Source organism: Lepidochelys kempii, chromosome 3 (genome assembly GCF_965140265.1).
Source record: "Lepidochelys kempii isolate rLepKem1 chromosome 3, rLepKem1.hap2, whole genome shotgun sequence".
Lineage (NCBI taxonomy): Eukaryota > Metazoa > Chordata > Testudines > Cheloniidae > Lepidochelys > Lepidochelys kempii.
The window spans coordinates 166,002,203-166,014,257 of record NC_133258.1 but is presented as its reverse complement, the minus strand read 5'-3'; the positions used below and the strand labels follow the sequence as shown (position 1 = coordinate 166,014,257).

Here is a 12,055-nt window from a genome sequence, read left to right as displayed (position 1 = left end):
AGTATGTTAGACAATATTTGACAAAGTGACTGAAGCCTGCTTGCATGGACTGACTTCTGTAATTTTAGCTTTTATAGATTCCTGATACAATATTAGCATGGCTTACTAATGGGTTTTCTTGATTTTACCCAACACATGGTGAGAGGAGGGGGAGATTATTTGTGTGTCACTCATAAAAACATAATTATATACCCAGAAACAAATATTGCTCTTGTTTGACCCTGGAGTGGGCATTTTCAGAAGGGAATAAAATTGTTGTTTTTCAGTATTGAGCAAAATTATTGAACAGCATTTATTTACATATTTCCACTTGACCAGGAGGCCGCTCTTGAAATACTTCTACATAAACAGCTATATATATTAATTTGGACATTAATCAAATGGTTTTTCATTTAGTTGCAATTAACTGTAAATCAGAAAGCAATAAGCAACAGTTTTTTATCGTTTCCTACTACAAGTAAGTATTGAATCATAAACTTTTTTCTCTTAAGCTTTTAAAAAGAGGAAGGTTTATACTGGGAGTAATTATTGAAGGGTAGGCAGTATGGCCATTAAACTGTTTTCACTAGTGTCAGAATAATAGTGTAAATTTGATTATTTTCATTGATCTTAAGTATAATAATTGGAAGCTGACCTACTGACCATCTTTAGATGCCTACTAGGACTAAGGGAATTGGATTCTCTGTTAAAAAGCCAGAAATAAAAACCTTTAAAACCGGCATGCGCTATTCTCTTTTTAAACCGTTACATAGTGACTTGAGAGTCTTTTTTGACGTTGATAGGATCAAATGTATGTGAAACATAAAGAAACAATAATGCCCTGGGTTACCCTACTAGCAGAAATAGCTAGGGAGGAGGATGTGGGGATAAAAAACTCCTTGAAAGTTCTCTTATCCCACTGTTGATTTTCCTTGATATATTTCTGAAGGGAATCAGGAAGATATGAGAATGGGGACTGGCTTGGCACTTGTGGATTCTGTAGCCAGAGAAGTGGGCAAAATGCTGCATATGGATGCCCAGGGTCCCCATGCCACCTCTGGTTCCCTGATAGTACAGCTCCTATGCCCCAACGACATCTCTTAGACAGGGGGTTTCTTCCGACCTCAATGGTGTATAAAAGCTAAGCCCACATTCTGCCACCTCTTAAGTGTCAGTGGACTGCTGCTCTCATCTGGGAGCTCCATGACAGTCCACTCATGTGCAAGAAGTTCTAGGGTCTATATTTATGGATGGGTTAGGGGAGTGTTGTCAAATGAAGTTTTATTAATTGGTACAGGCAAACCTTTAATATTTCCATTATATGTAAATGAATGAGCTGGTCAAAATTATTTTGCCAAATTTTTAGCATTTAAAAAATATGATTTCAACAAAACCTAATAAAAATAAATTATTTTTGAAATTTTCATTCAGAATTGTGGAATAAAAACCCCACATTCACTTTTGCTCCGTCTTTTTTTCCAGTGGTGGGGAAAAAAGTGTGCGGGGACAGGTAAAGAGGGGAGAGTGGTCCCCCAACCCCACTTTCCTCTGCTACTGCTGAAGTGAGAGAGAGAGAGAGAGATGGTGGCAGTGGGGAACTCAGAACTGAAAATTTGAAACTATATGTTTTAACAAATTGTTTAAAACATTTTTGTTTTGAATTCTTTGTGTGGGGGAGCGGTAAATGGTGGACAAAGCATCAATCTTTTGCAACCCTCCCAAAATTTGACCAACTCTAAAACTTTTACATAATACAATAAAATGAGATAACATTCCATATGACTCATTTAAATACAGACATGTATTCGTGATAACCATGAATATCTTAAAATCAGGATCTAAAATTATGATATAAACAATGATTGATTCTCAGTGTTTTCTATATCAGGACCCCCTCGAAGTTTTCCTGCCCATGTAGCTGGGACCGTCACATTTAATTATATGGGAATGTCAAGGTGGTGACACCCTGACACCTGTTTACAACTTGTAGGTTGAGAGCATGTATGTGAATAGATCCAGATTGTCCTCCTTACTATCAGTTTCCAAACTGTTAGAATTTTCTATTAATATTTTTTTTTGTTTGATACAGTTAGCTTCATTGTAGCTACTGAAGATCTTGTTCAATCAAACATACTTTCAGGAATTTCAGTAAACTCTGTTATTTTGAAAGGGAACTTATTGAATTCGCATTTTTTTCCTCCTTGAAAGTTTTCTAGGACCTCTCTCTGCCTGCTTGAGGTCAAGTTCTTAGGACCAAGCAAGCACAATAGAACAAATTGGAGAGAGTCCAGGAGAGGGCAAAGAAAATGACTAGGGGGCTGGGACACATGACTTATGAGGAGAGGCTGAGGGAACTGGTCTTATTTAGTCTGCAGAAAAGAAGAGTGTGGGGGGGATTTGATAGCAGCCTTCAACTACCTGAAGGGGGGTTCCAAAGAGGATGGAGCTAGGCTGTTCTCAGTGGTGGCAGATGACAGAACAAGGAGCAATAGTCTCAAGTTGCAGTGGGGGAGGTCTAGGCTGGATATTAGGAAAAACTGTTTCACTAGGAGGGTGGTGAAGCACTGGAATGGGTTACCTAGGGAGATGGTGGAATCTCCAACCTTAGAGCTTTTTAAGGCCTGGCTTAACAAAGCCCTGGCTGGGATGATTTAGTTGGGATTGGTCTTGCTTTAAGCAGTGGGTTGGACTAGGTGACCTCCTGAGGTCTCTTCCAATGCTAATCTTCTATTATTCTACTATCTTCTAATTTCATTTTGTGCAACCTCCTGCTTTGTACCCATGATCTGTAATTGTTTATAACAAGCATTAATAGAATTTTCAAGATTTTCAAGAGTAACCATCCAATTTTATTATTTCCAAAGTTTAACTGCAGCCAATACAGTGGTTACATTTAGTGCTGTAACTTTACTGAACTTTTCAGAGATGAGAGAACTAGGCTTGGGTTGGGACAGAGACAGATGCTCTGTCTTATTCCTTCCTCTTTAGCCACAGATTCTGATATCTGTTACTGAAGTGTATTGATTAAAATCCTCCCCCCAGCCACCAGCAAAAAAAAAATTGCATAATATAGCAAGGTATTAGGGAAGAAATCTTAACTTGGGAGGGCAGGGGGAGAAACAATCCTGATTTAATAGACTAATAAGATACCTTCAAAAAGCAAGAAAAGAAATATCTGTATTTGTATCCTACTAATAGGGAGCAGAGGGGCACTAATACCCACAAAATTGAAGAGGGGAAAACCTAGAACTTGGTAATAATTCCTCCTTTATTCCATCCCTCCTTTTTTCCCTCCCCTGATGTCACATAGAAGATTGGAGCTGCGATTCAGAAGCATCTCAGGAAATGCAGAATGGTTGCAGGGAACCTTATTTTCGCTGATTCTTGATATGTCCTGAAATGGGAGAGCAGTTGTAATTCTGGAACCACTTGGTTAGAGACCATTCTGTAGGATTTTAAACATTCTTTCTATTTTAATAATCTAAGATGCTGCTACTAACATGAATGTATTAATAAATTTGTTTGAACTATGAGTTAAGTCGATAGGGTCCCTCTAGCTATTCTCTATTGAAATAGCAGTTCTAACCTCCTCTAATTGGCATAAGGAAGTAATTTGCCCTGGTGACTTGTGTATTTTATATCTCATAATGAAACAGTGTTTTAGTTCTGAGTTAAATTGTGATTTTTCTTTTTCTTCCTTCGTAGGAGGCAGACTGTGGTCTTACATCAGTAAATTCTTAAACAGAAGCCCTGAAGAAAGCTTTGAAATCCATGAACTCAAAAGTTCTACTAAAATTCACCTGCAGCTGCCAACCCCTAGCCCTACAGAAATCAGCAGTAGTGTTGACTCCAAAGGAAGCAATGGGGGGAACATGCTGAGAGTTATACCTCTGAAGAGCAGCCTTACACCAAGTTCTCAAGATGAGAGTAGTAACCAGGAAGATGGCCAAGAAGGTTCTCCCAAATGGACAGATTCTGGGTCAAGTTCAGAAGAAGAATGCACTACTAGTTATTTAACATTATGCAATGAATATGGGCAAGAAAAAATTGATCCTGGCTCTTTAAATGAGGAACCTGTGCCGAAACCAGAGGGAGAAGATCTTAAAACCAAAGAGTTAGGATGCTTACAGGCACATACTTTAGTTGGCAATGATAGCCTCAGCTCTCAGATCACCTCTCGGGAGCTAAAGTTTTTCACTGAAGATGCTGACCCGGAAGTACTTAGTCCTACTAGGATATCAGACTCATTAAGTAAATCCAAGCACAGCCCTATGGAATTCTTCAGAATAGACAGTAAAGACAGCACCAGTGAACTTCTGGGGCTTGATTTTGGAGATAAATTGTATAGCTTAAAATCAGAATCTTTAAAGCCATTTTTTTCTGCACCCGATCATGACAGGAGCTTTGAAACAATGGAAAGAAAGGTGGGCTTTAGAGCCCAGGACACAATAAGCCGGGGTTCCAATGACTCTGTGCCTGTAATTTCTTTTAAGGATGCTGCTTTTGATGATGTAAGTAGTGCTGATGAAGGAAGGCCCGATCTTCTGATAAATTTACCTGGTGTCTCTGAGAAACTGGAAGAAGTGCCGGTGGTTAGGCCAAAAAAGTTTACAAAGACTGATGTAAACATCTTGGAAAGCAAACTGTTAGAAACCCCTGATGTCTTACAATTAAATAATAGTACAGAGCAATGCAAAGCACTTGATCAAAAGTTAAATCATGTGGTACCAGAATTGGGCCATCCTTCTAGCAAGGAATCAGAAGGACAATATGATGTCACTCAGGAAATTGTCAGGACGCTATTTACATCTGACACTGACCTGGCTAGTTCAGAAGATGTGGCTCAGTTTCAAGGACTCGGAGTAATTTCTTCCTCATCATTAAATGCAACAAGCACAGAAGAAAATTTCTTATTTATTTCTAACCCACTTTCAGGTGCTAAAGAATATAGTTTAGATGGAGGCATTGTAAGAAATCAAGCAGTGTTGCTATTTTCTGATCAAATGGAAGACTTTGGTAAAGAGAAAACAAACCCTGCTGTCTTACCAAAAGCAGAAAGCAAAGAGTCAGCAGTGGAGGGCAAGAGTGAAATAGCACTAGAAGGAGAGAAGGAGATACATCAAATTTTTCAGGACCTTGACAAAAGACTAGCACTAACCTCCAGATTTTACATCCCAGAGGGTTGCATTCAAAGATGGGCAGCTGAAATGGTCGTAGCTCTTGATGCTTTACATAGAGAAGGAATTGTGTGCCGCGATTTGAACCCAAACAACATCTTATTGAATGATAGAGGTCAGGAACTTTTGCAAATGCATTTCTTTTTATTCGCTGTTGCTTCCAATTAACTGGGTAGGCGTTTTATCTTGTAATTAGTATCTTCATTTCCTGTCTAGAGCTTCATTATCAGTGCAGCAAATTCACCCCCAGTAATAGCTTCTAGTACTTAATGATGCCATTATTCTTAATGATACTGTTTTTAGCTACAAAAGGAGTAATTACAGTTCACTTCTGTAGAAAATGGAAGGGAAAAATGTTTTGATTTCTCCTGTCGTTTTGTTTTTAGGACACATTCAGCTAACGTATTTTAGCAGGTGGAGTGAGGTTGAAGATTCCTGTGACAACGATGCCATGGAGAGAATGTACTGTGCCCCAGGTTAGAGCAATCACCTAAAATGTTTCACTTGGAAAACAGATTAGCAGTTTTCATTTTCTCAGGGAGTCTATATAACATACTTCTCTTTGGGACCTCAAGTTCATGCAATATCTGATTAGGATTTTTTCTGACTATCGTAGAATCTGAGAGAGCTGGTAACTATTCCACTGTTCAACTGACCTGTAGTTTGATGTGTTATGTAGCTCCTCTATAAAAGGTTACTGCACTGAACTTCTTGTTTTTTAGGAAACATTTTGTTTTCCTTAGGATATTTCCAGTTTCAGTGAGGGCATGCCTGATCCCTGAAAAGGGCAATTAAAGAAAAAAGAGCAGTTCAGACTGAAGATGCCACAAAAAGATTTTAAAAATACAAACTTAACAAATGTACAATAATAAGAGAAACATAAATCTTACAACAGCTTTAAATATAAAACTGTAATAAACATACAAATATGTGAGGCACCTACGATGAGCAAAACTGGAAATAATTTAGAGATAGGTATGTTTTCTTAGAACCATTTCTATTAAACCCAATGGGATAAAATATGCATCTTAGCTCTTCTGGTAAATGCTGTGCTTCAACCTGAAAACTGCTAATTTTATGTAGTGGTCAAGTGGTAATGCCTGGCAAAAATGAGATGGCTAAATAGTTTCACTTATGAAATTTTGAAAACAAGAGGTTATAAACTAGCTTAGAAACATACAACAAAAACTTCAAATTATTTTAGTGGCTGAGATTTTTCATTTGTGAGTTCTGTCCACAGATGAACTGTTTGGGAAGTTTGAGCAAAATCTATTCAACTGTTTGACTCTTTGTGAAGGGGAAAACTTCCTTGCTTTAAAATTTAGAATGCCCTGTACACTTCCTGCTGAATTCACACACAGGTTGAACTTTGAAACTTGGCATGCAGGTGGTCCATAACTAAGGCATGTACATAGTCAGTGACCACGCTTGATAAAGATTGGTTGAATAATAGCTTATAAACAATTTAAAAGATGGCTTCAGAACTTAGCATTGAGCACCACTTCATTCTGTGAGTTAGTCCCCTTAAAATCAAATGGAGTAAGGGGCTACACAGTGTGAATAGACAGTAGAATATGGTCCATTGGCAGCTGCTAAAACTTGAATTCGGACCCCACACTGTGACATTGCACTTTGTCTCTGCCCAACCTGACTTGCACTGAAGGTGGTGCTGGGCCAGTTTACAGGAGGAAGATTATGAATGTCTCTGAATCACAGCCAGATACTTCTTTATATTTTCAGACAACACAAAACACCTCACTACCTTAACCTCAGGAACAGGAAAACCTCCAGATCTCTGGTGCCAATTGGGGTTGCTGTGGGAGGGGGCAAATGCCTCCTCCGAAGGTTTTTGCACTTGGTCAAAGTTCCATAGGCCACGGAGCTGGGGCGGGGGGGCTTTCCTGAGCACTTTTAAGCACTGGTCTCGTGCTAAATCAGTCTGGCTACTGCCAGAGTAGCCTGGAACATTGGTTTGGCTGCATGGTTCCAATGCCGCTGAAATTTGACCCAGCCAGACTGAGTGATGACTGGGCCAAATTTCAGTGAGTGGCATTGCGACCGCGTGCACGGAGTCACATTGCTACTCAAATTTGGCCAGGCTGCTCCTCCATCCAGATGGAGGGGTAGTCAGGCCAGATGGTGTTGTGAGAGGGCACATAAGGAGCCTGTTCCTGTGGGGCAGAGTGCAGGGGAGTCAGCCGAGAACTCGGCCGGCGGCACTGGCTCATGCACTGTATGGCTAAGAGAGAAGGGAGACTCTGAGTATGTCTACGCTGCAGTTAAACACCCGCAGCTGGCCCGTGTCTGCTGACTCTGGCTCACAGGGCTTGGGCCGTGGGGCTGTAAAATTGCAGTGTAAATATTTGGGTTTGGGCTGGGGCTTGAGCTGTGGGACCACAAGTAGGGAAAGGATCCCAGAGCTCCCACCTGAACCCAAATATCTGCACCACAATTTTACAGCCCTGCGGCCTAAGCCCGGCAAGCTCAAGTCAACTGACGTGGGTTAGCCACAGGCGTTTAACATACCCTTTCTGAAGACATACCCTCTCTGGCTGAGGGAGACCTGGGGTCTGTGCAGGGAAAGGACAAGTGAGGTCCCTGCTGGGGGGAGCAGGAGTGGAATTTGTCCCAGCAAGAAATATCTGAACGGGCGCCACTGCTACAGATCCCCTCATTTTAGAGTTCAAGCAATTTCTATCACTTTTTAAAGGTGAAAAAAACCCAACTTTCTGTTGCCAAGGTGCATCCATCACAGTGCAAACAATGTGCTGCTGCCTTGGTAGCCCAGCCTTGCAGGAAGCTTTCTTCAACAGAACAGTAGTGGTAGCAAAGATGGAAACTCATCCTTTCCCATGATATTGCCTTAATGAGGTGTGAACTTCAAATCGTAACTGTACCCATTTTAATGACTACACGATTGGAGGCCTTCTCTGCCCCTGTAAGCTCTAAACAACCAACCCCACCCTGCAGTAATGTAGTGTTGACCAAGCAGTTGGAATAACATTTAAAAATCACAAAATGCAAGAGTTAAGGCTTTCTGCACCATCATTAACTCTGCTTCAGTGAACGTTGGTAGTACCGATCTGGAGTTGTTTTGGCTAAGCCTCCAGTCCTGCAATTTGGATCAGTGTGGGCAGACCTTTGCATTCGTGGAGCCTCACTGGAACACTGCATGGGTGCAAGTATGTGTCTGCACATATCTCTCCAGTTACAGGATAGGGGTCTTCATGTGTAAATATTATATATGTGCAAGTTGACTGAGTTAATGTTGCTGTAGGATTCTTAGCTTCCACGCTTCCTGAATATTAATATTTTCTGTGCAAAATGTAACAATGCATTAATGTATTGTTTTGGAAATTAATACTTCATATATTGTAAATGTTTTCAGTAACTTAACAAGAGAGTGTTGCTTTGAGTGGAGGAACATTTTATTTTGAGTAGCAGTCTCATAGTTGTACCTAGAAATAACCAATGTCACGCAGTTCAGACTTGGTCCTTAGAGCTCCCACTTTTTAATCATGCTCCAAGCCACTTGCTCATCATTAGACAGCTAATTTCAGTCTACGTCCTTCAGGTCCAGGAACACTCCAAGATTATGGGGAGATAGATGGTGCTTGAGCGATCTTCATTCTATTGAGGACCCATGTCTCTGCTCTATCATGACAGCATATTCCCCGCTTCTTAGGATAGTCTATTTTAAAATACTACTTGTACTCCACTACATTGTGAGAAACTGTTCTTTTAAGTTACTTGCTTCAGTTACACATTGCATTCTACAGAGAGATCTTATATTAAAACATTGCCCTCAAGATTCTGTTGTTATAGATACTATACAAATTACTTATTCTTGAGATGCAATTCTTTATTTGTATTAATTTTGGACATGGTTTCATCAACAGAAATGGCAGAAAATTGATCTGAAAGTTTAACATGTAACAAGATATCAACAACTTAAAATCAGACTATGTAAAAAGTCTAAAAAATATTTCAACTCCTGTGGTTACAAGTAACTCTGGAGATTGCTAGAACTGAAAGAGATGAGAGACAGAATCTCTGTTGATTCAGTAGGTTTACTTTGATTATTTCCACATTTATAGTCAGCCAATTTCCCTGACTGTGTGGGTCCTTCATAATAGTCATAGAATCATAGAAGTGTAGGACTGGAAGGGACCTCAAGAGGTCTTCTAGTTCAGTCCCCTTCACTCATGGAAGAACTAAGTATTATCTAGACCATCCCTGATAGGTGTTTTTCTAACTTGCTCTTAAAAATCTCTAATGACGGAGATTCCACAACCTCCCTAGTCAATTTATTCCAGTGCTCAATTACCCTGACAGTTAGGAAATTTTTCCTAATGTTCAACCTAAATCACCCTTGCTGCAATTTAAGCCCATTGTTTCTTGTCCTATCTTCAGAGGTTAAAGACAACAACTTTTCTCTCTCCTCCTTGTAACAACCTTTTATGTATTTGAAAACTGTTATCCTGTCCCCCCTCAGACTTCTCTTCTCTAGACTAAACAAACCAAATTTTTTCAATCTTCCCTCGTAGGTCATGTTTTCTAGATCTTTAATCATTTTTGTTGCTCTTCTCTGGATTTTCTCCAATTTGTCCACATCTTTCCTGAAATGTGATGCCCAGAACGGGACACAATACGCCGGCTGAGGCCTAATCAGCATGGAGTAGAGCATAGTTACTTCTTGTGTCTTGCTTACAACACTCCTGCTAATACATCCCAGCATGATGTTTGCTTTTTTTGCAACGGTGTTACACTGTTGACTCATATTTAGCTTGTGATCCATTAGGACCCCCGGATTCCTTTCCGCAGTACTCCTTCCTAGGCAGTCATTTCCCATTTTGTATGTGTGCAACTGATTGTTCCTTCCTAAGTGGAATACTTTGCATTTGTCCTTATTGAATTTCATTCTATTTCCTTTAGACCATTTCTCCAGTTTGTTCTGATCATTATAAATTTTAATCCTATTCGCCAAAGCACTCCCGGCTTGCAAACTTTATCAGTATACTCTCTATGCCATCCACAAACTTTATCAGTATACTCTCTATGCCATTATCTAAATAATTGATGAAGATATTGTACAGAACCTGACCCAGAACTGATCCCTGTGGGACACCACTCGATATGCCCTTCCAGCTTGACTGTGAACCACTGATAAGTACTTTCTACGAATGGTTTTCCAACTAGTTATGCACCCATTTTATAGAAGCTCCATCTAGGTTGTATTTCCTTAGTTTGTTTGAGATGGTCATGTGAGACAGTAACAAGCTTTACTGAAGTTAAAATATACCACATCTACTGCTCTCTCCCTCCCCGCATCCACAAGACTTGTTACCCTGTCAAAGAAAGCTACTAGCTTGGTTTGACAGGATTTGTTCTTGACAAATCCATGCTGATTGTTACTTATCACCTTATTATCTTCTAGGTGTTTGCAAATTGATTGCTTAATTATTTGCTCCATTATCTTTCTGGGTACTGAAGTTAAGCTGACTGGTCTGTAATTCCCCAGGTTGTCGTTATTCCCCTTTTTATAGATTGGTACTATACTTCCCATTTTCTAGTCCTCCATAATCTCTCCCATCTTCCATGACTTTTTGAAGATAATTGCTAATGGCTCAGATATCTCCTCAGTCAGCTTGAGTATTCTAGGATGTATTTCATCAGGCCCTGGTGACTTAAAGACCTCTAACTTTTCTAAGTAATTTTTAACTTGTTCTTTCCCTATTTTAGCCTCGGATCCTACCTCATTTTCACCAGCATTCACTATGTTAAACGTCCAATTGCTACTAATCTTTTTGGTTGTAAGAAGCTCTTTGTTTACCAATGTACTAGCATACCAGAATCTACTCACTGGAATGGCTTAAGAAAATGGCATTTTAGTATTAAAGTCTCTCTTCAGTGGGGCTCATTATAGGGGCAGAAGTCCCTCCATGTGGAGGTCATTGCAGGATCAAGGCCTAAGAAATCACTCTAAAAACTTATTGAATACCAGAGTATAGAACAGTATCTATTTTTTTTAATAAAATAACCAACACTATTATAGAAACAGCCATCACAGCCTTTAGAGTATGAAAAACAAGCAATTGTCACTCTCACTCAAACCCATCAAGAACTGAGATGAAATGTGACTGTGTATGTATAAAATATATTGTTTTCCTGCCCTTTATATATATAGGGCATTATATATGTAAAGGGCAGGAAAACAATATATTTTATATAAAATAAAAGGAAAGACTCCTTACTAATGGTAAAGCAGCGAGAAAATGGAAAAAAACAAAGATTTAAAAAGTTCCCCAGGATATCCTTGTGACAACATAGTCAACTTTCTGTAAAATAGCAATATAATTTTATATCTTGCATACATTAAAAGCCTCTTTGAGAGAAATCTTTTGCAAGAAGGTACATTTCTTTCAGTTGACCAGCAGGTGGCATTGTACCATTAATGGATTTATGCTGTTGTCTGCCTGGCACCCTTCTTTGGCTTACTTTAGATAAGATCTACAGAGTGGAGAAAAGCTTTGTTGTAATTATTTGCATAACAAGAACTGTACTTTCAAGCTTTGTGAGTTGTAGAGCGTTCTAGCATGGTATATATGGTTAAAAGTGGAAAGTCCCTTAGCTCCTTGGTAGATCTACTTTAATAAAGTTCAGGCTGAAATAAATAATGCAATAACAAAGCTATCTGCAGATACTTAAAAGTAGTGCCTATATTATACTTTGATTAATAGCCAACCCAAATCTTTGCTGTCCACCCATGATAAGTCAGTTTTTCTTTCTTTGAACTATAAGGGAAATGACGATGACTTATAATTCATTCCTCATAAACTCAGCACCATTAAGAGTAAAAAATGTGGATTTGTTTTTGGCCAAGATTAATGAACTATAAA

At 39.3% G+C, this 12,055-nt stretch overlaps 1 protein-coding gene across 4 annotated transcripts in view; it reads left to right on the top strand.

Moving 5' to 3' along the window:
• RPS6KC1 (ribosomal protein S6 kinase C1) overlaps window positions 1-12,055 on the top strand; it is a 107,888-nt gene that overhangs the window by 82,207 nt on the left and 13,626 nt on the right. For all 4 annotated transcript variants that reach the window (XM_073338924.1, XM_073338927.1, XM_073338928.1 and 1 more), the window contains 2 exons: window positions 3,685-5,271; window positions 5,543-5,632. In XM_073338924.1, coding sequence (XP_073195025.1) covers window positions 3,685-5,271; window positions 5,543-5,632 — 1,677 coding nt within the window. The remainder of the gene's footprint in view (window positions 1-3,684; window positions 5,272-5,542; window positions 5,633-12,055) is intronic.